This window comes from Bos grunniens, chromosome 5 (genome assembly GCF_055505025.1).
Source record: "Bos grunniens cultivar Pamir isolate PY7600 chromosome 5, Bosgru_T2T1.0, whole genome shotgun sequence".
Taxonomy (NCBI): Eukaryota; Metazoa; Chordata; class Mammalia; order Artiodactyla; family Bovidae; genus Bos; species Bos grunniens.
Window position 1 is genome coordinate 110,782,492 of NC_141169.1, and position 23,494 is coordinate 110,805,985.

General features: G+C 59.1%; 1 protein-coding gene across 16 annotated transcripts; it reads left to right on the top strand.

Moving 5' to 3' along the window:
- Positions 1–299: 299 nt before the first annotated feature.
- Positions 300–19,353, top strand: GGA1 (golgi associated, gamma adaptin ear containing, ARF binding protein 1). 16 transcript variants are annotated; one of them, XM_086402725.1, is made up of 17 exons: positions 300–366; positions 4,222–4,306; positions 5,581–5,656; positions 6,556–6,654; positions 7,655–7,778; positions 8,190–8,290; positions 9,136–9,216; positions 10,296–10,436; positions 10,516–10,597; positions 11,780–11,887; positions 12,532–12,684; positions 15,476–15,534; positions 15,887–16,155; positions 16,585–16,778; positions 17,786–17,955; positions 18,163–18,273; positions 18,370–19,353. In XM_086402725.1, the coding sequence occupies exons 1-17, from the start codon at positions 324–326 to the stop codon at positions 18,478–18,480; spliced, it is 2,007 nt and encodes a 668-aa protein (XP_086258851.1). In that variant the 5' UTR covers positions 300–323; the 3' UTR covers positions 18,481–19,353. The 16 variants fall into 16 exon arrangements, with proteins under 16 accessions (XP_086258851.1, XP_086258855.1, XP_086258857.1 ...); XM_086402729.1 differs by having other exon boundaries at positions 15,950–16,155; XM_086402731.1 differs by having other exon boundaries at positions 15,989–16,155.
- Positions 19,354–23,494: the final 4,141 nt, after the last annotated feature.

The following is a 23,494-nucleotide window of genomic DNA, read 5'->3' on the forward strand; positions in this document are numbered from 1 at the left end:
ACGGCGATTTAGAGCGTCCCGCAGGGTTTCCATGGTGCAGCCCACAGTCCCGAGTCCCTCGGCTTTCTCTTGTTTCCGAGCGCTCTGAACAAGGCAGGAGGCGAGTCGCTCTCGCGACATTAACGCCGATTGGAGGGGTTGGAAGAACAGATGACGCTCTAGGCAAGCCCGTCTTCATGTCTATGGTGCCGAATGCTCTGGCGCGCCGCTCCGGCTCGTCGGGACGGACGTTGCCCCTTTAATCGGCGGAGGGCGGTGCCAAGGAGGTCCCGCGAGAGCGGCGGGGGGCGGGGGGCGGTGCCGAGGCTGGGGGCCTGTGGCCGATGGAGCCCGCGATGGAGCCGGAGACTCTGGAGGCGCGAATCAGTGAGTGTCCGGGAGGGGCGCGGGCCGGACCGGAACCGGAACCGGGGGCATTAGGCGGTCCCCTTTCCGACGGGGGCGGGGTACAGGGCGCCCCCTCCTCACGCTCCGCCCCCGGCCCGGTGAGGGGCGGTGTCCCAAAACCCATACCTTAGATCCTGGGGTGAAGAAGGGAGACCCCCACCAGCTGCATGGACCCGCAGTGGGATCAAGTGCCACCCATCCTTCCGATTCCTGGGCCTCGACCCCCGGGGCCGAGTGAGCTGCCCCCAGCTCGGCGCCCAGAACTCCCGGGATGGAGACCGCAGCCTACAACCTCCTCGGGCCCAGACTTATCCGCGGAGCGGACACCCAAGTCATTCCCTGGAACCCGGGAGGGAGCAGGCGAGCGTCCCCGAGGACTTCACCATACACCCAGGAGGGAGGGACCCCTGTTCCCCTTAAAGCCCCGAATCCTCCACTTTCTGGCGGTGCGTGATGGAACTCCCTCCTATCTGTTCCTTGAGCTTGCAACTCAGATTTGGTTGTTTCCCCACCCAGGAAGGTAGGACCCACTAACCCATGGAACCCCAAGTTCTGGCCACATAGAAACCCCTGAACTCCACAGGCTTGGGAGGGTCCCCGTCTCAAACTCCAGAAGAAATTTCAAGCTCTGTATCACTACCCTTCGTCCAATCCCTCAGATTTCTGCACCGCCACCACAAACTCCTTTCCTGCCTCTCACCGAGTTTGCTCCAAAGGCCCGTGCATCCCTCCCTGTGTCTCCTCAGACCCAGCTCCCCACTCCTTCGGCTTCTGAGTGCTGGCCCCCCACATGGTCCACCTGACCTCCCTATCTCACACTGCAGAAGGTCCTCGCCTCTCGTAACCCACTCTGGACTGTGCTCCTCAGAGCACGGCTTGCTTCTCCCTGGACTAGTGACAGCTCTCTTCCTTTCCACTCACCTCTGCACCAGGGCTGCAGGGAAGCCTCTGGGTCAACCCTCAGCTCAGCCCTTCGGTCCCAGGCACACCAGGGAGCCGCACAGGGTGATTTGGAATTATGGACATCCCTTTTTAAGCCAGTCTTGTGCAGCGTTGAATCTGGAGGTTGGTCTCAGAACCACACCGTCTCCAGTGATGTTTCACAGTCAGTCTGGCCAGTGGAGGGGGCAGGCATGGAAAGGAAGCACTCAGCGGCCATCGAGACGGTTCTGGAATGCCACAAGTGTCTAGGTCTCCACAATCACTTGGGGGTGGGGGATGAGCAGGGCCCTGACGGACAGATCTGACCAGACACAGGCCTTGAGCCGTGGGTGATACAGAATGGTATCAGGTTTAGCAACAGTGGACGATTTCTGAGAGGCCAAGGGGTTTGATCTGAGCAGGAGGCTGGACTCTGAGAGACTGGAGCTGAGGGTGTTTTCTCTTTTTCTTCCTGTTGGTGCCATGGCGAAATTGTAAGCTCTTTCCTTGCAGTGATTGGGGGTGAGAGTAGCCTTTGTTGGGTAAAATATGACATTGTCAACACTGTAGAGTGACAAAGTGGAGTCACACCCTGTTGTGAAACATCTCCTTCCCTGGGTGTTCTGCCCTGAGGCCTCCTGGGGGAAGTGCTCCCCCCAGGTAGAGCTAAGAGGGCTGGGAGTTGAGGGCCAGGCCCAGAGAGGTTGGTCAGATCTCCTTGGACCCAGAGGCCCTTGCTCTGAACCAGATGCAGAGATGTCCCGTGATGCCACTGCTTCGTCCTCCCTGGCTTCTGACTTAGGAGCAGACTCTGGAACTCACTCAGACTCACGTGTCTCTTGACACTTTAAGAGACTTCCTGTTTTAGGTTCCCCCAGCTGGGTGTCACTAAGTAGGCAATATCCAGCCCCATGCTATCTTTCTAACTGCAGACTGATGTTACCCAGGCTCCGTCCCTGTTGCAGGACTGGGAGGCAGAGTTGATGGAAGCGGGGAGGCAGCTATTTCTGGCATTCCTGAGTGGTCAGCAGGGGCTTCGTTTCTCCCAGGGACTGGAGGGCTCTGCAGGGCTCCAAGAACAGACGTGTGCACAGGGAAAATGCTTCATTGAGGTCTCTGCTCAGCTGGACCTCTGAGGGCCATCCCAGAGAGCAGCAACCCCCACTAATACACACACGCTGTCTATACCGTCTCTCTGCTCTGAGTTTCTTTTCCATTTTTTTTTTTTTAATGATCTGTTTTTCCTAACAGCACTCTGCAGCAGTGTACAGCACCCTGTTTGGTGGCTTGTCTGAGCAGTCAGTGTTTCCTATGCTGAGCTGTTGAGTTCCAGGAGGATGGGGGTTGTGTTCACTGCCACAGTCCCACACTTAAAATATTTATTGAATAAATATGAATTGAATGATTGGTTGCCAGGCTCTGAGACCCTAGGGCACCAGGCCTCCCGCCACAGCACAGGACCCCAAATAGGCAGGCGCCACACTCCGAGTCCCCAGCCTGTCCCTGGCCACAGCTCCTGTGTCCCACCTCCTGGGCTGTTCCCTCCACAGCCCCCGCTCTGTCCTCAGGCTGGGGCAGAACTGACCTGGACAGGCTGGGAGGTGACAGAGATCCAGCTCTGGCTGCCCCCGCCGCTCCCCCTGGGTGGAGTATGTTGTCATCCCAAATCATTCCTTATTTCGCCGCAACTTTACAAATGGGGAAATGGAGGTTCAGGAAAGTTATGTGACTTACTTAATAGTTTTTTTGTGTGGTTTTTTTGGTTGTTTTTTTCATTTTATTGCAGTATAGTTGATACACAGCGTTGTGTTCATTTCTGCTGTACGGCACAGTGACTCAGTTCTACACATATATACATTCTTTTTTATATTCCTTTTCATTATGGTTTATCCCAGGATATTGAATGTGGTTTCCTGTGTTCTACAATAGGATCTTGTTTATCTTTAATTGTTGTTTGACCGACACTGGCGGGGGGGGTCAGGCGGTTCTGTCTGGCCTTGTTTGCCACCCCTTCCTGTTTGCCCTCTCCTAGCCACTACCCGCTCTGGATTTGAATTCCCCCAGAACCTCTCCCTGCCAGCCTGCCGCCAAGCCCATGTTCATTCACTCATTTACTGGGGGGAGACCGACGTGTACATAAACGGCTGCGATGCGATGCAGTAGCAGACTTGGGCTCGCGATGAGGGTCAGGTCTGGGGGGACACAGGCGCACACTGCCTTGGCAGTGCTGCCCCCTGGGCAGGTGTGACCTTAGATTGGGAGGAGGCATACCTGAGCTGTGCTCCTTATCACGCCCCTCATGCCTTGCCCTGGGCTGTTATCCACGGCTCTTCTCACATGCAGCCCTTGAGCTGTTCCAAGTCATGTCCTCCCCAGCCTGGTACTCCCTCTTGTGCTGCCCCTCCGGGCAGCCTCCCCTGAGTCCCCTCCCCTGGCTCCCAGTTCCCATGACCCTTTTGCCTCCCTCTGTCACCTTGTACTGAGAACCTAGCTGCCCTTGGCCCACTTCCCAGCTGCGAAGCTCCTTGTGTTTGGAACTACGGCTGTTTTTCCCATACCTCTAGGTCTCCTCTGAGAGTGAATTCCGTGAGAATTATGGGGACATTTTAGGAGCAGAAGCAGAGGAGGTGTGGTTAGACAGGCGGAGAGGCTTACAGCAGAAGTGACAGTAAGGGAGCAGCCCCTGAGCACTCTCTCGACATGGGGCCCTTTGGGGAGAGGCTGTGAGGGGAAGCCAGCGGCCAGCAGGCCCTCTGTGCTCTGACCTGATGGACGTCAGTGCTGGGGTCTTGGGGCTGTTGGGGCAGGGAGTCAAGGAGAGGCCTTTCCGTGTGCTCAGTCATGCCCCAGGGCAGGAGCTGAAAGAGGCAGGGGTATCCTTTCACCAGGTCACACTAGCCCTCTGTTCTCCAGACAGAGCCACAAACCCCCTGAACAAGGAGCTGAACTGGGCCAGCATCAACGGCTTCTGTGAGCAGCTCAACGAGGACTTTGAGGGGTAGGTGACTTCCCTGTCCTTTGCTCACGTGCTCAGCACCTGCCATGCACCCTCCAGACCCAGCCTTGGGCAGACATGAGGGTGGGTTGAGACTCGGTTTGCATTCTTAATGAGCTCCCAGATTAATGATGGCATCAGGCACTCTGTGCCTGGACCCATTTTACTGGACCCATTTCACAGGTGAAGAAACTGAGGCTCAGGGAACTCAGCAGTTGCCCTAAGATCTCACAGACCTGACGAGGCTCCAGGCTGCCTGACTCGTGCCCAGGCTTGTTTGGGGAGAAACTGCCGGAGAACTGCATGCTCCCCAGTTGGGGTACCCTCTGCTCAAGGCAGAGCCTGAACTGCCCGCATGAAACCCACACGGTGTGCTTGTCAGAACTGTCCTTTGGTGGTGCGTCCAGGCTTGGACTAGACCACTCAGCAGGGACCTTGAGGGGGGACGTTGTTAGCGGGTTCCCAGGCAGTGCTGAAGTTGGGAGCACAGCCCAGCGTGCTTCACCTCCGCTGCACCCCCACAAGTGCAGGCGCTCCACTCAGGATGCCATGTGGACCCTGACGTGCGTGGTCCCCACACCAGCTGCTCGGGCCCGAGTCCCATCCCTTCAGTTAGGGGGTTGCCTGGGTGAGTACTGGATGCCTCTGAGCCTCCATCTCTGTGACTGTAAAGTGGGGGTGATAGTGCTGCCTGCTTCAGGGGGCTCTTAGGGGCTTAGGCAGGAAAATGGAGGTGAGTCGCCTTGCACATTAACCACTCAGTACGTGTTAGCTGTTGCTGTCACTGGTGACGGTTAGGATCTGGTAGGTGATGTCACATTCTCCCAGCAGAATGTTCTGGGCACATTGTCGCGTTCTGCTCCCTGGCTGGGCCCCTGTAGACCGTGGGCATGTCTGTGTTAGGATCGGGTAGGTGATGTCACATTCTCCCAGCAGAATGTTCTGGGCACATTGTTGTGTTCTGCTCCCTGGCTGGACCCCTGCCTCAATACTTGTCTGTACAGCCACCCAAGGATATGCAGGTCATAGTTCTCAGTAAAGCCAGCCAAGGAGCTGAGCTCGTCCCTTTCAAAGGTTGCCGCCCTGCGCGCCCTGCCTGGCCCTGCTCTGTTGTGCCAGAGTCTCTGGCCCCAGTCAGTCCGAAGAGGGAGCTGGGCCTTTGCGCATGCCCTGCAGGAGCCTCTGCAGACTCCAGGTCCAGGGGGAAGAGTGGCAGCACTCTCAGGGTGCCTGGGGCTCTGTGACTAGTCTGGCTCTTTGCTCTTCCTTTCCCGCAGGCCTCCACTTGCCACCCGGCTGTTGGCCCACAAGATCCAGTCCCCGCAGGAGTGGGAGGCAGTCCAGGCCCTGACGGTGAGGAGAAGGAGAAACACAGTGCCATCTGTCTCCTGACCATGTGGATGGCACCAGGGGTGGGGTAGGGGGGGAGACTGAGGTTTTTGGGGTCCCATCAGGCTCCTCTTTAGAGCCCAAGGGAATTGAGCCAAGATGGCCTAAATAAGGGTGTGTGCCAGCCTTTGAGCGCCCCATGGCAACCAGTGAACCAATGGGCTGGCCTCCCACCCCAGACCCTGCACAGTTAGGCCTCTTGCAGGGAGGAAGCCCTCGGTCACCTGGTCCGGGGATTCCCAGCTCCGGCTGTCCCTCAGATCTTCTGGAGGCTGAATCCGGGCCCCACTCCAGCCCTGCTGACAGAACACCTGTAGTACATGCATCCAGGAGTCTCCGTGTTTATAGAGCTCCCGGATCATTGCGGGGCCCGACAAGGCCAGCCTGTTGATGGCCTCCAGACACAGGACCCCAGGCACCCTTTTAATAGTCCGGTGTTTGTTTTAACATGTTAGGGTTTCGGTGTTTTTTTTTCCTCTCCTCACATGTTAGTTCTCACATATGTATGGCTTAGGATGAGGCTGAGGTTGATGGTGCCTATTTACATTTCCAAAAAACCATCAAAGGAAAATAGTGAGAAAGTAATTTACAAGTGGTACTCAGATGTGGCCAGGCCATGGAGGGACTAAGTTAGTGATGTGAGTTGGGTGTCACCAGGCTCTCAGAGTGGCCCGGCCCTGTCTTCCAGGGGTGGTGATCAATCTCAGGGGTCTCTGAGCCTCAGAATCCTTTTTTTTCCTCAAGTCATTTTCTCCCTTCTCACTGCTGGTCTCTGGACTTCTGGGCCCTGGCTGAGGTGTGGGAGAGAGGCTGCCTCCTCTGACCCACCCAGGGGCCCCCGTACCTCACACCTTCCCCCCCAGGTGCTGGAAACATGCATGAAGAGCTGCGGCAAAAGGTTCCACGACGAGGTGGGCAAGTTCCGCTTCCTCAACGAGCTTATCAAGGTCGTGTCTCCCAAGGTGGGTGCCTCTATCATATGCTCAGACCTGTGCTGTCATGGGGGGTTGAACAGCGAGGATCCCAGATCGAGAGAGGAGGGTGACTGCCCTCCTCCTGACCCAGCACACACAGACCCTTTCTCAAGGTCTCCTTCACACAGCTGAATCCAGGACAGCTGGGCTTCTAGGAAGAATGTTCCAGGCTGCCCGGTGGCTGGCTGACTCTGGAGCAGCTCGGCACATAGGGAGGAATGACTGCAATGAAAGAACAGCTTCCCCAGTGTGGGCTGCTCAGGTCTGAGCTCGCTCCCTGCAGACCTAGCCGTGGCAGGTCTGGGCACCAGGGTGGGGTGCCCTGGTGCCCCCACTAGGTGTCTAGTGGAGGGTGTCCCTGTCCCCACTTACAAAAGTAGCCTCCTGAAGCCTCAGATCTGAGGCCCCAGAGTCCTCCCGTAGGGCACGAACAGGTTTGGTGCCTCTTCTTGGGTGTGTGAGAGCCCACCCCTTTCGCCCGTCCTCACCCAGGCCCGTCCCTTGGCCCGAGCAGCTGAATGACCCAGTAGCTGTTCTCAGGAGTTGATCAGTGTGAAAGCTAGTTCCCTCAGCCGAGTGTACTGCTGGGAAACTGAATGGGGCCTGGGGCCAAACGGTCCCACACCTGCTCCTTCCCTGGTCAGCCAGAAGCCTGGTAGCTCCTCCTCCCTGAGGTCACAATGTTAGGGGTTCCATGAGCCAACCGTGAGTAGATGCTGGGCTCTGGGCCTTTCAGCTCTGCGTCCCCAGTGCTGTCTCTCTGCTGTCACCTTACTGAACAGGTAGGGGACTGGGACGCCCAGGGCCATCTCAGCTTGGGAGCGGCAGGGCCTGGAGCTCTGCAGGGCTGGTCAGGTGGGACATGAGGGTCCTGTAGGCTGAGGTTTTGGAGGGAGTCCTGGGAAGGCAGCCAGGTTTGGGCTGGGGTTGGGGCTGCAGTGAGTGAGGCCAGCCAATGCAAAGCTTCCTCTCCCCCCGGTCCCTGAAGTACCTGGGTTCTCGGACATCAGAGAAGGTGAAGAACAAGATCCTGGAGCTTCTCTACAGCTGGACAGTTGGCCTCCCCGAGGAGGTGAAGATTGCAGAGGCCTACCAGATGCTGAAGAAGCAGGGTGAGGCCCCAGAGGTGGGGGTGACCACCCTCTCTGCTCTGCCCTGGGGCTCCAGCAGCTTCAGGGCCCTGTCAGCAAGATCATGGGTGTGCCTTTTAACTGCTCAAGACCACAGAGTCAGTGGGGCCTCATTATGGCTCTGACTGAGGCCAGATGGGCTGCAGAGAAGATGGGTTTGAGTCAGCCTTCCCCTCAGAGAGTGGCCCCCCATGGAATGGTCTCAAAATAGAGGCTCCTAAGTACGCCCTGTGCCGGCTGCTGCTTGGCGTGGTAGTTCAGGAGCAGGCCTTGACCCGGAAAGGCAGCACCAGCGTGCTGGAGAAAGCCTGCCTCCACGCTCCCTCCTACCCTTGCCTGCCCCCCATACCCCGCCCCGCCCTAGCCCCGAGACAGACAGTCTCCCCACTGCAGGGATTGTGAAGGCCGACCCCAAGCTGCCAGATGACGCCGCCTTTCCCGTTCCTCCACCACGGCCGAAGAATGTGATCTTTGAAGATGAGGAGAAATCCAAGGTGAGGCTTCAGGGAGGGCCAGAGGAGGACCCCAGGCCCCTTGAGGGTCAGCGGATCCCAGCCCATGGTGGCACTGTCCCTGGATCAGAGGCTCGCACTAAGCACGGCTGTGTGGCGGGTACAGGCGCCAGGTGTTAAGCCCTTACGCGTGGTGATGCTGCCCGCGCGGTGCCCTGCGCTTAGTACACACAGGCCTGAGCCTGGCGGCCGGGGGTTGGTCTGAGGGCATTTCACAGGCTGATCAGCAGGTTGCCTGTCTTTATGTCTGTGACTCTCAGCAGTAATTTTGCTAGCCTTTTGTTAAAGAAGCATGTGCTCATGGGCAAGAACTTAAAACAGCCCAGAGGTAAGATAAAAAAAAGCTCCTCTCTACCCAGTCTAGTCCCAGAGGGTAACTGCTGTTGAGTTTCCTGTACTTCCTTCCAGAAGAATTCTTTAGCAACATTAATGTAATTTTTCACAGCATTTGTGGAGAACTTATTTCTGCTGGGCACTGTGGAAAGCACTTACATGCAGTGTGGCACTTGTCCCACGGCCACCACGTAAGATTAAGATGTTAGTAGATTCTTTAAAAAAAACAACATAGGATTCATTTATTTTATTTCATCGGCCTCTACAGTATGTGGCATCTTAGCTCCCTGACCAGGGATCGAACCCACACCCCATGCAGCAGGAGAGTGGAGTCTTAACCCCTGGACGGCCAGGGAAGTCCCCACTGTCAGTAGGTCCTTGCCACCCCATCGAGAGCTTAGTGACTTACTCACGTCCCACCTCCAGGAAAAGGAGCCAGCACAGGACCCCAGGCCCAGAGAGTGCCGTCACAGCGGGTCCCTCTCTCTCCACAGATGCTGGCCCGCCTGCTGAAGAGCTCCCACCCTGAGGACCTCCGAGCAGCCAACAAACTCATCAAGGAGATGGTGCAGGAGGTAATAGCCGAGCCCAGGGCTCAAGGAGGTGGCGGGAGGGGATGTTGAGCTGGGCCACCGAGGGGAGCTGTGTATATGTGTGGAACTCTGCAGTGACCCAGCTAAAGGGCCGTGACAGCACAGAAAGGGCTGACTGAGTCAGGGGACCCTGTGGGCAGAGCCAGGGTCAGTAAGTGCAGAAGAAAGCATTTCCCAGCAGCCGAGCTGACCTGCGCTGGCTTCTGTGAGACTGACTACCTCTTCTATAAAAGTTAGAAGGAAATTAGCTCTTACTGTACTTAAGATAGAGTATGTATACAGAGAAGGAAGAATATACGTGTATTTCATAAGGACGTGTACCTGTGTTGGGGGTGCATGCTGAAATCTTTTTTATTGATAAGAGTAAGTCATCAAAAGAATGCAGTCCAGACACACAGAGGCAGACATTCTGGGCTATCTTAGGGTAAGCTATGTGCTCTGACAACCCAGAGAAAGTCAGGGCAGCCCCTTTCAAGGAGGGCGACTGTATCAGACAGCACAGCACAAGCCCACCTTTCATTCCACAAGGAAGAAGCGTGCGGGGGTGAGCAGAGTGGGTGCAGGATAGCAGGGTCCCTTCTGCAGCTGCCTTTCAAGGCCATGAGCTCCCCCCACTTGCCACACACCGACAGACACCTCACAGGGTCCTGGCACTAGTTTCTCTGTTGGTGACCACTCAGGTTCCCTTTCCCTCTCAAGTACAGGCACCTCCTTTCAAGGGACAGATGGAGCGGGAGGGTCTTGTAGAACCACAGGTGTGGATCTAGACCCCAGGCCTCCAGCATCACCTGGCAAATGTGTTGGACTCAAAGATCCCTGGGCCACCCCTGGAGATTCTGATGAGCTTGTGCGTCTAGAGCCTTGGCGAGAGGAGAGGAAAAGTGAACACAGGGTGGGCCAAGGGCTTCTTGGACCAGAGTGCCTGTCCAGGGCCCAAGGGGCTCTTTGCAGGGGCTGATCCCACACCCATCGGGCGCCTCCAGGGTGGTGGGGGGCAGCATCCTGGCTCAGGTCCGGGCCTGACCCGGGCTCTCCGGGGCTGTTTGCCGATGCCTCCCCAGGACCAGAAGCGAATGGAGAAGATCTCGAAGCGGGCGAGCGCCATCGAGGAGGTGAACAACAACGTGAAGCTGCTGACCGAGATGGTGATGAACCACAGCCAGGGCGGCGCTGCGGCCCGGAGCAGCGAGGACCTCATGAAGGTGTGCCGCCCCCCACCCGGCCCCCCCACCCCACCCCAGTGCCCCCGCCGGCCTGACCTGCTCGCCCTGCTGCCCCCAGGAATTGTACCAGCGCTGTGAGCGCATGCGGCCCACCCTTTTCCGACTGGCCAGTGACACGGAGGACAACGACGAGGCCTTAGGTGAGCTGCAGTTAGAAGGAGCTACCACTAGGGGGCCCCCCCTCCCTTCTCCAGCAGTGATCTTGGGTTTCTCCACTTTGAGGAAGAAGGAAGCGAAGCTGAGGGGCTGACCCTGAGAAACTATGGGCCAAGCCCCCTCTTGGCAGACATCTCGTTTACTGCCTGTAAGCTGCACAGGAGGGGGAATTGTTCCTTTTTCACAGCTGGGGTTCAGGGAGGGAAGTGGCCTGTCCAGATCATCAGAGTGGTGGCAGAGCCAGGGAGGACTGGAGGCCCTCCCTCCAGACGCTGCCTCCTGGTAAGGGTGAGCTTGAAACCAAGAGCAAGTCCCTCAGGCCTGAGCACCTCCACAGCTGGGCCCCGCGGCCACACGTAAGGGTCTCATCCTTGTTCTGTGCCCCCACACGAGCCGTGCCTCCCAGCAGTGGTCTGGGTACCATCTCAGCCCCCATTCATGGCCTTCCCTGAGCGCCTCCATGGCTGGGCCCCGTGGCCACACGTAAGGGTCTCATCCTTGTTCTGTGCCCCCACACGAGCCGTGCCTCCCGGCAGTGGTCTGCTACCATCTCAGCCCCATTCATGGCCTCCCCTGAGCGCCCCCCGCATGCCAAGTCCCTGGTGCAGCCAGGAGGCTCGGCCCTCAGCCCCCCTCAGCCCTGCCCCGGAGGACCCGGCTTGCGGCAGACGCGGTTCTAGGCCCGGGGCTATGGCAGTGACCAAAGTAAACAGCCAAATCCCCCAGGAGCTCTTATCCCATGACACAGGAGCCTGAGGGTGTGAGCCTGGCAGTTTGTTGGGCGGTGGTAAGGGGCATGGAGAAGAGCAGGGAAGGAACTGGGGTGTGGGGCCGGGGGTGAGGGAGGGCCTCCCTGAGGTGACGTGGGTAAAGACTGGAAAGCAGGAAAGGGTGAAGCCGTGTGGAGATCCAGGGGTTTCCAGACAGCAGGGCCAGTGTGGGGGCCTGGAGACCAGGGCCTGCGTCTGTGTTGAGGGGCTGGCAGGGGGCAGCCCGGAGGCTGGATGAGAGTCACGAGGTGCCTGAGGCAGAGGAGTCAGGATGGGCTGTCCCCAAGCCCCACGCCCCTCCCACGAGGCTTGGGAGGCATGTGGGGCATCCTCCCCACCTCCCCCAGAGGCCCCCACAGTCCTTCAACCCAGCCCCTCCCCTTCTGCCTGTTCCAGCGGAGATCCTGCAAGCCAACGACAACCTTACCCAGGTCATCAACCTGTACAAGCAGCTGGTGCGGGGCGAGGAGGTCAACGGCGAAGCCACCGCTGCCTCTATCCCTGGTGAGGAGGTGGCGGGAGAGCTGGGAGGGCCCACCGGCCAGAATCCAGGGTGGGCCGCTGGTCCCAGAGCTCAGTGGCCCCTTAAGATGAGGGAGGCCCCCACTGGGAGAGCTGGGGGAGGAGTCTGTGCCAAGCCTGCAGCTGCAGGGGAGGAAGTCTGGATGCGGGGCAGAGGGGAGGGGGCTGAGGGTCTGGCAAGGACAGGCTGGGGAAAGAGGGCCTCCCTTTCATTTGACAAATCTGACGCCTCTTGTATGGGCCTGGATGACATCCCAAGGCTTAGTTTGATTATCAGAAGTGCACAGGGAGGGCTTGACACATAAGCATTGCAGCTCAGCTCCACTCCGGGTAAAGCGACAGCCAGGGGAGGCTAGAATGGGCCCTGCTGGGAGAGGCTGGGGGGCACTGCCCAGAAACAGTGGAGTCTAAGAAGGGCCTTAAAGGACGAGAGGCAATCCGCCAACTATGAGGGAAGCAGGAAGTACGTTCTGTGCAGAAGGGACACCACGTGCCAAAGAAGGGGCCTGGCAAGCAGATCCCAGGCAAGGGTAATGTGGCCAGGAGGGGAGCTTGCTGCTCCCCGACCCCAGGGACTCTGCATGTCCTCCACCCGGGGCTGGCCTGACTCTCCTTCCCCACCCCAGGGAGCACCTCGGCCCTTCTGGACCTCTCAGGCCTGGATCTCCCTCCGACAGGCGCCACCTACCCAGCTGTGCCCACCCGCCCTGGCGACCAGGCCAGCCCGGAGCAGCCCAGCACCTCAGTGTCCCTGCTTGATGATGAGCTCATGTCTCTGGGTGAGGAAGGGGCTGGGGCCCGGCCCAGAGTAGGGCAGGCTCAGCTGCAGGTCGGGGGTGATACCCCGGCACATAAGGCAGCTTTCAGAGTGTGGTCAGGTCAGCCTGTTCCTCCTCCTCCTGTGAGTCCTCTGGAGAATGGGGGAGGGGCATCAGGCCCATTTCATAGCTGAGGAGGCTGAGGCTCAGAGAAAGGAAGGAGATCCCGCCAGGTCCTACTGTCTGGGGTGAGGCTGGCCCCACCTCTGATAAGCCAGCCACACCTAGGCTCTGGCAGCCTAAGGGAAAACAAAGGGACTTCCCTACAGCAGGTTAGAGCCTAGAATTGGGAGCTACCCAGGCAAAAATCAGCAATCTCTTCACCCCTGAGAGGAAGAGGAGGGGAGCTCTAGGCTCTGAGCACTAGAAGCTCCAGAAAAGCTGAGCTCTGTGACCCCCGCTGGTCCCAGACCAGGCCTGCAGTCACTACAGGAGGGGTTGGGGCTCCTGAGCCTGGCGGGGAAACGGGCTCAACCCTGGGGCAGAGCAGGGGCACCCAGCCGGGCACACAGTTTTCAAGTTCCCAACTTTCAGGGGCAGCCGCCCCATCTGAGAGCGTTGAAGCACGAGAGCCTAGTAGCCATCTCACAGTGGCCCTGATGTGACAAAATAGAGGTAGGTGGTCGGGCTCTGTCACAGGAAACCTTACCCTGTCACAGGGGTCTCAGAGGATATGTTAGGAAAGTGACTTGGAAGCCGAGTCAGACTGAGTTCTCCTGAATTGGTTCTGAGGTAAAACCCACACCTGACGGACTCCAAGAAGCGGTGGAGGGCCGGGGTCCCAGCGGGGGCACCCCTGACACACCACGCTGCTGTCTTAGCCCCGCTCCCCTCAGCCCAGGACACAGTGAGGCCAGCACCCCTGGTTTACAGATGCCAGAGCCAGGCTCCGAAAGCTGAGCCTCTTGTCCAAAGGGCCACGGGCTTTGGGTGAGACCCTCCGATTCTGAAGCCTCCCCGGGAGCCTCTCTGCTGCTCTGGCTCGGCCATCAGCCAGGACAGGGAAGCGAGGACTTAGAGTGCGGAGGGGGACAGCAGACCAGGTCGAAGTCTCCTCTGCGGGCCGGTCAGCCAGCACCCCTTCCCTGGGAGGCTCTGACCACAGGGCGTCCCGAGGCCTGCATCAGAATCCCACCACCCGCCCCCTTTGCCTTCGGAGCTGGGGGAGACTCTGAGAGAACTGAGCAGCACTGGGCGGCAGCTACCTGACCTGGTGGTGGGTGTGTGAGCCCAGCCCCCACCCCACCCCTAGCCAGCGGCTTTGGGGAAGCCACCTCCGGGTGAGAGGCTGTGTGTGTGCTCGGCACTTCCTGTCCCCGCTGTCACAGCAGAGCCCTGAGCCTCCAGCTTCCTCTGCTTGCTGCTCAAAGTGAAGAAAATGTGGGAACCAGAACCCGACATGGCAGGGCAGCAGCCGCCCAGCTCCCCGCTGCTCGGGGCAGTGGAGGAAGCCTGGGACCACAAAGGGGGCTCGTCCTGAGCGGTTTTCTGTGGCAGGAAGGGTGCGGGGTGGGGGTGGGGCAGGCAGCACAGGCTTCCCGTCTGCCAGGGAGGGTGTCCCAGCTCCTTTGCGTCTGAATTGTCCGATTCATTAGCGACAGCAGTCCTCAGAGGCAGATGCTGCTGTTGTCTCCTGAGGCGCAGGAAGGTTGTCACCAGCCCGGGGTCACAGCTGAGTGGCAGAGCTCTGTCTGAACGCCAGTCTTCAGGCCTTGCTCTGGTCACATCCACACTCTGGGCTTTCCAGTGGTGTGACCGTGGGCAGGTTGCTTAACCCCTCTGAGCGCCTGCTTCCTCATCCCTAAGGGAGGCGTGAGAAGCCTACACCCACCTTTTAAGGTCACCTGAGGATTGAGGCCCGTGTCTGCAGTGCCTGCCTCAAGGGTGTGGGAGCTGATAGTCTCCATTGTTGGCCTTGGTCTCAGGCGTGTCCAGACGAGGAGGCCTAGCAGTTGCGGCCTCCCTTACCTCTGCCCATCAGGTAGCGCATCAGCCCGTTGTTCCGTCACTTGAGTCATGTCCAACTCTGTGACTGCCCTTGGACTGCAGCACACCAAGCCTCACTGTCTTATTCACGCTTTGCTACAAACAAGACAGAGGTCAGACTGCCTGGTGACCTACTCCCCTCTACTGACCAGCAGGCAATGAGCAGGCCTTTCCAGAGGGACCACTGCCTTCTTTGCCCCCATCAGCCAACCTTTTGGCACATGCCAGGGCAGACAAGGCCTTTTATGTCTGCCCTGGCCATCATCTGCATGCTGTGCCCAGGGCCCCTGCGGCCCAGCCCAGGGTTGCTCAGAGTCGGTCAGGCTTGGGCCCAGCGCCCTTCTGATGCTCAGAAGGTATCTATTCGTCAAGTCAGTCATTGGACGGGCACAGGATGCTGACTCCTGCCACCTGGATCTGTGAGAAAACGGACCTCACATAGTGTCTCCCACCCCCCACGCCAGCTCCCACCTGCCCACTGTCAAACGAAGGCAACCTCAACCCTGACCTTAGCGGTTGAGTCGGCCTCTGAGCAGCAAGAGAGGAAGTGTGTTTGGGCCAGAGAATGGGCCCTTGGGATCTTCAGTTGCTGCTTCTCTCTGCTGAGACAGGGAGGGGGTTGTCCCCTTTGAGCTGAACCTCTTGGAAGAGAGGGCGCAGGGGGAAGGTGGAAGCCAGGAAACCCTGACCTGACACAGAGTCCCCTCAGCCCTCTTGCCTCTGCTCACAAATCCAGCTCCTTTACCCCTCTCTCACTTCTTTGTAGGCCTCAGCGACCCCACACCCCTCTCTGGCTTGGATGGTGCTGGGTGGAACAGCTTCCAGGTAGGAGGGGTTGGGCAGGGCAGCTGGGACAGGCATCCTGAGGGGGCAGGGACGGGAGAGGTGGGCAGGAGGGCCCAGGGCAGGGGCGGTGGGGGTGGGGGGCAGCCATCTCCGGATGGAGGGAGGTGGGTGGGCCTCTCCTCAACTTTCATCGCTTTTCCCTGAGGTCTCAGCCTTGGGTTCCCTTGGGTTGAGCTAGAGGCTCCCCGTTCCTTTCTTGTGACTCTGAGGTCCTTGAAATGGGATGTTTTCTTGAGTAGAACCCCAGATCAGACTTGGCCACCAGTGGCCCTGGAGTCAGGGGCTCAGGCCTGTGGGGATGTTGTCTGTTCCTCTGCTGCTGCTTCCCCAGATGTCACCTGCCAGGAGGGAAGGGGGCCTCAGGGCAGCGCCAGGTGACCCGACACCTTTTCAGCGCAGCCTCACCGCCCTGCATCCTTTGTACACCCAACAGTCGTCCGATAGCACGGAAGCCCCAGCCCCGACTCCGGCCCCCAGTGTGGACATTCGGCCCCCAGCGCAGACACCCCCGCCCGCGAGCAGTGGCCTGGATGACCTCGACCTCCTGGGGAAGACCCTCCTGCAGCAGTCACTGCCCCCGGAGTCCCAGCAAGTGCGGTGGTGAGGGTCCGCCCTACCCAGACCCTCCCCTACCCCGGGCCCAGCAAAAAGAGGCCCAGTGCCGGTTTGGTCAGTGAACGGCATGGCCAGAGCACCACCGCACGCCAAGTGCTGCCCGGGGCTCGGGGACACAGAAGTGACCAGGGCAGGCGTGGAACATATGAGAGCGGGGTCCATGCCCCACTCACACACCCTCCCCCAGGCCTGCCGGCCCCTGAGAAAGACCCAGAGGGCTGCCAGGAAGGAGGGCTCTGAACCCAAGTGGGTGGGGGAGCTTGAGTTGCCTTCTCCAAGGCAAGGAGACCAAGGCCAGAGAGACAGGGTATCTGAGCCAGCCGTCAGGGACCACGAGGACCCCAGCCGTTCCTGTGCCCCTCATCTTCTGGGCCCTGAAGATTTCACCTCTCAATGCACCATCCCCCCAATAAGGGAGAAGCAGCAGCCAGCCCCCCGGCTCACACTCCGGGACCTGCAGAATAAAAGCAGCTGCAGCTTGCCCAGCTCCAGTGCCACCGGCCTGCTCCACACCGTGTCCCCTGAGCCCCCCGGGCCTCCGCAGCAGCCCACGCCCACCGAGGTCTCGCTGGCCAACATCACTGTGCCTCTGGAGTCCATCAAACCCAGTGAGTAGGGCAGTGGCGTGGCTTCCTGCCTGCGCCCCACTCCTCCCCCCACCTTGTGCTGTTGGAAGATAGATCGGGGGCAGCAGGTGGGAAGATGGGCTCCCCTCCCAGCTCTGCCCAACTCGGTGGGGGGCTCTGGGTAAGACGCTTCGCCTTCCTAGGACTCAGTTTCCTCATCAGTCCTGGAGTGTCACAGAACTGCATTCCAAACTCCAGGATGGGGAATTCCTTGGCAGTCCAGTGGTTACTGGACTTTGACTGCCAAGGGCCCAGGTTTGATCTAAGATCCCACCAGCCATGCAGCACGGCCAAAAGAATAAATAAACTCCAGGGGACTTCTCATGGGTGGCCCCTGCATCGCTCCCCAGGAAGGGCAGGGCCAGGACACAGCGAGGTCTGGGGGGGGGTCTCCCCAAGACCATAGGGATAAAGACCCAGGTCCAAGCCTGTGTTCTGCCCACGAGCAAAAGAGGGGCCACTTACAGCACCAGACTATGACCAGACAGGAAGACCGGCCAGGCTTCTCAGCGCTGTCCATCTTGTAAGCTCACGATGACAAGGGCAGTCCTTGGGAGCTGGTTAGTGGTGCCAGTGTCTTAGCAGCCTGGAGGACCCTGAACTCAGAGACACAGAGTGACTGTGCCTGGGTTACACAGCGAGAACGTGCCCTCAGCTCCTGCATAGCCCTTCTACTCCAGCATGCCAGGAGCAGCCACGCGGCACTGCGTGAGCCCGACTAGGACTCAGTTCCAGGGTGGGCGTCCTCCCTCCACCATCGTGCTAGAAGTCCACCTGCCCATCTTGGCCCCAGACTATACCCCTGACTGCACTGCTGCCCAGGGTCAAGGCAGCACGCTGGGTCTGGGTCTTTTCATTCATTCCCAGCAGAGCAGTGAGCACCTGAGGTCAGCTGGGTGTGAGGGGCTGATCGGATGTGCTTGGGCTCAGGCTTGGCACCCCGCCTCCGCCCCCTGCCCCCATCAATCTCTCCCCGTCTCCCCTGCCAGGCAGCATCTTGCCAGTGACCGTGTATGACCAGCATGGCTTCCGGGTCCTCTTCCACTTTGCACGAGACCCGCTGCCTGGGCGCTCCGACGTGCTGGTGGTGGTGGTTTCCATGCTGAGCACCGCCCCCCAGCCCATCCGCAACATCGTTTTCCAGTCAGCTGTCCCCAAGGTGACGTGGATGTGCCTCTCCTCAAAGCAGGGTGATTTGGGGTTGGATGTGGAGTCAGCTCTCCGGAGCAGGGGGTAGAAGGGAACCCAAGGGCAGGGCCCTGGGGCCCTCAGGGTGGAGCTCACAGGAGGTTGGCTTTGTTCCTGAGGGACTGGGGACAAGAAGCCAGGGCTGGCTGTCCCCAATCTGCCCTCTGACCCTCCACAGGTCATGAAGGTGAAGCTTCAGCCACCCTCAGGCACGGAGCTGCCAGCGTTTAACCCTATCGTTCACCCCTCAGCCATCACGCAGGTCCTGCTCCTTGCCAACCCCCAGAAGGTGAGTGAGGGGCCCGGCTGTGACAGGGCGTGGCCATGGGGTGGGGGCAGCCTCTTCTCCCGCTCTGACCCTCTGCCTTCGCCATCTCTGCTTCAGGAGAAGGTTCGCCTCCGCTACAAGCTCCTCTTCACCATGGGCGACCAGACCTACAACGAGATGGGGGACGTGGACCAGTTCCCCCCACCAGAGACCTGGGGGAGCCTCTAGAACCAAGAAGGCTGGGGAGAGGAGGGGCCACGGGACTGGCTGCTGCCGAGCCTAGGTGGAGGCCGTGGCCGCCTGGGTGTGTTCCCACGGCCATATTCCCCTGGGTCTGGTGCTTCTCCCCTCACCCCTGCAGCCCCCACCATCCTTGCCCCCTCCCCTACGGAGCCAAACCCAGCAGGAGGCTGGGCCTGGGTTTGCACTGGTGGGGACTGTCATCACAGGTGGGAGCCTGGAGCAGGGAGGGCCTACACGGCCCCAGAAGGACTTGGGGTCGTGGGGGAGAAGCATGGCTGTCGGGCAAGGGCCAGGGCCTCAGGCCTAGCCCGGACCCCAGCCTGGGGAGGGGTCCTCCCTGCCTGTCTCTTATGCCTTATGGGAAGGCCCAGCCATAACTTGGGGCCGGGCTGGAGCCGGGACCAGCTCAGGCCTCCTCCATAGGAACCGGGTGACTGTGGGGGTGACGCCTGCACCCCCAGCCCTTTGCACTCTCGGGTTTGTGGTTTGATTCTCTTAGCTTTTCTCTCTGAGTGGCCCTGTGGTCACCATCTCAGGGGGCCCAGTGCGGGGAGCCCCCCACCTGTCCCCCACTCCTCCTGGGGATCTCACTCTACCCGCCTGGCCCCTTTGCTGTCAGGCCTCTGGGTGGGGGGACTATGGGGGTCATGTGACGGCTGGCCCAAAGGTAATGCCCCAGGCGGTGCCCGCAGCTGGGGGCTCCCGGGCTCCTGGCCAAGGGAGGTCCTACACTGGAGTTCTTGCGTGTCTCTTTCATTCACTGGGCTTTGTTCACCCACCTATCCATGGGCAGAAGTGGGGTCGGTGCGTGAGTGAGAGCAGGAGTATTTATGGAAATAAAACGTCCATTTTCCTGGACCAGCTGCTCTTCTGCCCTTCTGAGAGAGAGGGAGTCAGGAAGGATCCAGGCGTGCGAGGTCCCCGGGGGCTGCCCCGCAGACTCCTCTGCCTCTCCTGGGAAATAAGGCCACGGTTCCCCTCCTCTCCGCTCCGGATCCCGGCACCGGAAGAGGCCCTGCTCGGGGGCCTGTGGCCACTGCTGAGTCACCAGAGAGAACCCGGGGGGCTGTGGGGGGCCCAGAGCCATCCCAGCTGGAAGCGAGTGGCTGCCTGGGCCTGCTAGGAGCCCCAGCTGCTGCAGACACTGAAGGGGAGGCCCCTGGCCACTCACAACTTCCTCTTGGTGCGTTCAGCCCTGAAAGCACAGCTGCAGTGCAGCACCACCCGAGGCCCCTGCCTCAGCTTCTCCCTCTCGCCAGAGGCTGCTCCCAGGGCGCAGGCGCCACCAACCGCAGCCTCTTTCCTGCAGGGGCCTCCTGCCATTGCCCGGGATAGCACACTCCCCCTGTGTTTTCGGGGTGTTTCTCTTCACTGGGAGGCTGGGGTCCCGGCCTGGGGCGTGGCTTAGAGACTGGCAGCTGAGGGAGCCAACCAACGTGCAGCAGAGCCATTGAAAGGCACCCCGTGGTAGGGAGCCCTCCGCGCTCTGCTCGCAGACATCTGGGGCAGCCTGCTCGCCACTTCTCTTTCCTAGAAGATGGTAGGAGTTCTGCTTTGAAGACTCGAGTTTTCACTTTTGTGTAACCCAGTGTTTCCCAAGTCTGAATTTGGGCGCTGAACACCGTCCTGTGGATACTGCTGGGAAGGGCTGGAGGCCAGTCCAGCCTGTGTGCTCTTTTCCATCCAGCGAATGAGGGCTCTTCTCTGCGCCAGCCAACACTAATCGCGCAGGGCAAGGGTTTCTCCACGGGGAGGGCGTGCTGTCGGCACAGGAGAGGGAGCAAGGCCTCTGAGTCCGCATCTCCAGCTCCTCACCATCAGGAGCCTCCTGTCAGATCTGCTCGATGTGACCACCATCCCACCTCTGGGCCTGCAGACACCCTGATCTCAGGCTCCTGGCTTCCTTCCTGTTCGCCTCCCTACTCTCTGGGCAGGAGTCTGCCTAAACACTTAAATGATGCCTCGGAAAGATAATCTCTCCTTGGAATGTTCTTATAAGAAGAATGTTATTCTTTTACATGAGACAAAACCCTGCTCCCTGTAGCATGCCCCTAGGGTCCCAGAAACTCCCTCTAGGAGCATGTGTTCCCCAGGCCGTGGAAGGGTTGTTGTGGGCCTGGGCGCCAGCGTGACTGCCAGCTGGGAGCCTGGGAGCTCTGGCTGGCTGTGTGACTTTGAAGAAGGTGCTTCCCTCTCTGGCCTTTAGGTTCCTTGTTTGAAAAGGTGGGAGGGACCCAGTGAGCTGTAAGGCCCCTCTGAAGAATCCTTGGGCCAAAGGGCCCCCCGGCTGTCGACTTGCAGTGACCACAGGGACAAGATCTGTTCAGTCTTTTAGACCACCCTTCCCTGATCCAGTCTACCCATCCAGCTGTCCGTCTGTCCATCCCGCCAAGTGCCTCCTGAACAGCCCTGTCCTCAGACCCCTGAGCCAGGAGCATGGCCACCAGAAGCTGGAGGTGGACGGGAGGTGCTCCAAGAGCTTGCATCTGTCTGAGGGGCCAGCAGGGGTGCTCTAATCAGAGGAGAGGACCCTTTGCCTCCACCACCTGTTGCATCATCCTCAAATACAGGGTGTCAATCTAGACAGGTCCAGAGCCTCTGGAGCCCTCGGGCTGGGAGAGAGGGACACAAGAAAGTGTTCTCTGTCTCCTCAAGGATGACCCCCACCTCCACCCCAGGAGCAGTGGGACTTCCCAGGCCTCGAAGCCACACTTCCACTTCTGTTTGTGCCGCTGGAGGCAGCTGCTTTCCTAAGAGCAAGCACAGGACACTGCTCATCCCTTCATAGCAGCCAAGAGAGACAGAGGCCGCCACTCGCCCAGAGAGCGTGTTTCTGCTGTTCCTGATGCCCCTGCCCCCATCCTCCACAGGCCTCCTGGCAGGGTTCCAGGCCAGCAAGGTAGATAAGAGGGGAGCCGGCCTAACCTGGTGCTGCCTGAGGCCTGGAGCAAGCAGTCCCTCCCTCCAGCCCCGTGAAAATAAGAAACTTGAGGCTCGGGGAGCTTATCCAGTGCCTGAGGGCACATGTTAGGGCCCAAGTGTGACCAGCAGTCCTGGGAAGTGACCACCCTGACTGCACATTACCACCCTCCTCGCCCCCCCGGCAGGTGCTGTCCCCCAGGGCCAGGGTTGAGGGCACACGCTCTCCAGGGCTGTCAGGACTGTGGTGTGTCCCTGCCCCAGCTCCACCCAGGATTTCCTGGTAAGTCCTTTTGGCTTGAGGGCGTTTTTGGAGCCACAGAAATGACTGCCACCCGCCTAGCTGCTTCAGGCAGAAGCCTCCACTTGAAGGGCAGCACCAATCCGGCCACAAACACTTTGTCAAGTGTCTAAAAGGGGATGTTTTTGCTCGGTTCTGCGGCCCCACCGCTGACCCCTGCTACCACCACCTCGACGCCAGCCGCTGGCCTCCCTGCCCACATCCTGCTGGAGCTTCAGCAGTGGGCGCTTCCCAGGCCGTTGCAGGTTTTTGCAGACAATCTGCACTGAAGCTGCTGGGCCTCCTGAAGCAGCCACGGGGATTAAGGCGGGAGGCGGGGGCGGGCAGGGCCCAGCATTTCTGGAGTCCAGGCAGTGCCATCTGGCGCAGCAGGAGAGCACGTGGCTGTTTTGGAGCCTGTCAGATTTGCTTCCTAACTTGGCTTCTACCATTTAGCCGGCCAGAGACGTGGGCCAGGAGCCTGGGTCTACTCACCTATAAAACCCCACGATCCCAACCTCACTGGAGAAGGTGCTAGAGTATCTGACAATAAGTGCCATTGTCCCCATGTAGCAGGACACAGAGGGCAAGGGGCAGCTGAGGCAGGAATGGGGGTTAAAGGATCTTTCCGTTCCTGACTTTGCAGGCTGAATAATAAACAGGGTCAGGCACTGTCTTAAGCATTTTACGTATCAATTTATTTAACACAACACCCTATCAGGTAGATGCTATTGTTATCCTCAAGTGAGCAAGTGAACTGCCTCAGCTCAGGTCACCCTGCTAGTGAGAGGCTGAGCCCAGCTAGCCAGCTCTGTCTACACCAGTAAGCTCTGCTCCTGCTGTCTCTTTGGGCTGGAAATAAATGTCCATTGATGCAATGTCTTCACTTGCCATTCACGTTAACTGTTTGTTGAGCTCCTGTGACTGTGGCACATTGTTCAGCCCCTGAATTCAGCGTGACCCAGACAAGACGCAGGCCCTCATCGGGAGGACACTCAGCAAGTCATTGGCTGGTGACCTCTTTGGTCCCACATATGCAGTTCTAAAACTATGATCTCAACATTCACTGATTGAGATCTCTGTGTCTGAAAGTCTCTGATGACAACATCCTTCAAAGGAACAGCTTATGCTCCAACTACAAGGGCTTCAAACCTTTATATGAGTGTTGATGATCTGAGTGTGCTCAGGCTTAATTATATCCTAAAATATACCCCTTACCCAGCTAAAAGGTATGGCAGTGCCACCCAGGCTGGACACAGAGGAGCCAGGTGCCCTTCCTGCAAAGGCTCTTGGGTTTGGTTGGAGGGAAGTCTGAAGCCCAGAGGGGCGGCCCAGAGTTCAGGTGGCCTGATTATGTGGCTCAGTTGTCTCCACAGCAGCTGCTGCTACAGTCCACATGGACTGAACCCTCCTTAAGCTGGAGCTGGGGGCTCAGGCTCAGGCAAAACTAGGAAGGACAGAGGTACAAGCCAGGACTTGCCCTCAAGGCCCTTCAGAACAGCTGGGGAAGTGATCAAGTCCAGGCCAGTATGGTCTGGGCCAAAGGCAAGGCTGGAACAGGGTGGGGACCCCACGTAGCCTGGAAATTTCCCAGATGCCAGGACAGTGGCACCTGGTGTCACGTTGCTGCCTCAGGAGTCTTCTGTTTCCTAATTCTGCACACAGCTGGTTGCGACAATTGCAGAGACAGGGGAAACTGAGTCACCATGAAGTCCAGTGGCGAAGGTGGAGAGGCTAGAACTAGAACCCAGACATTGCAAAAAGCAGCCCCACATCTTAAGAAGCCAAGTCTACGTTGGA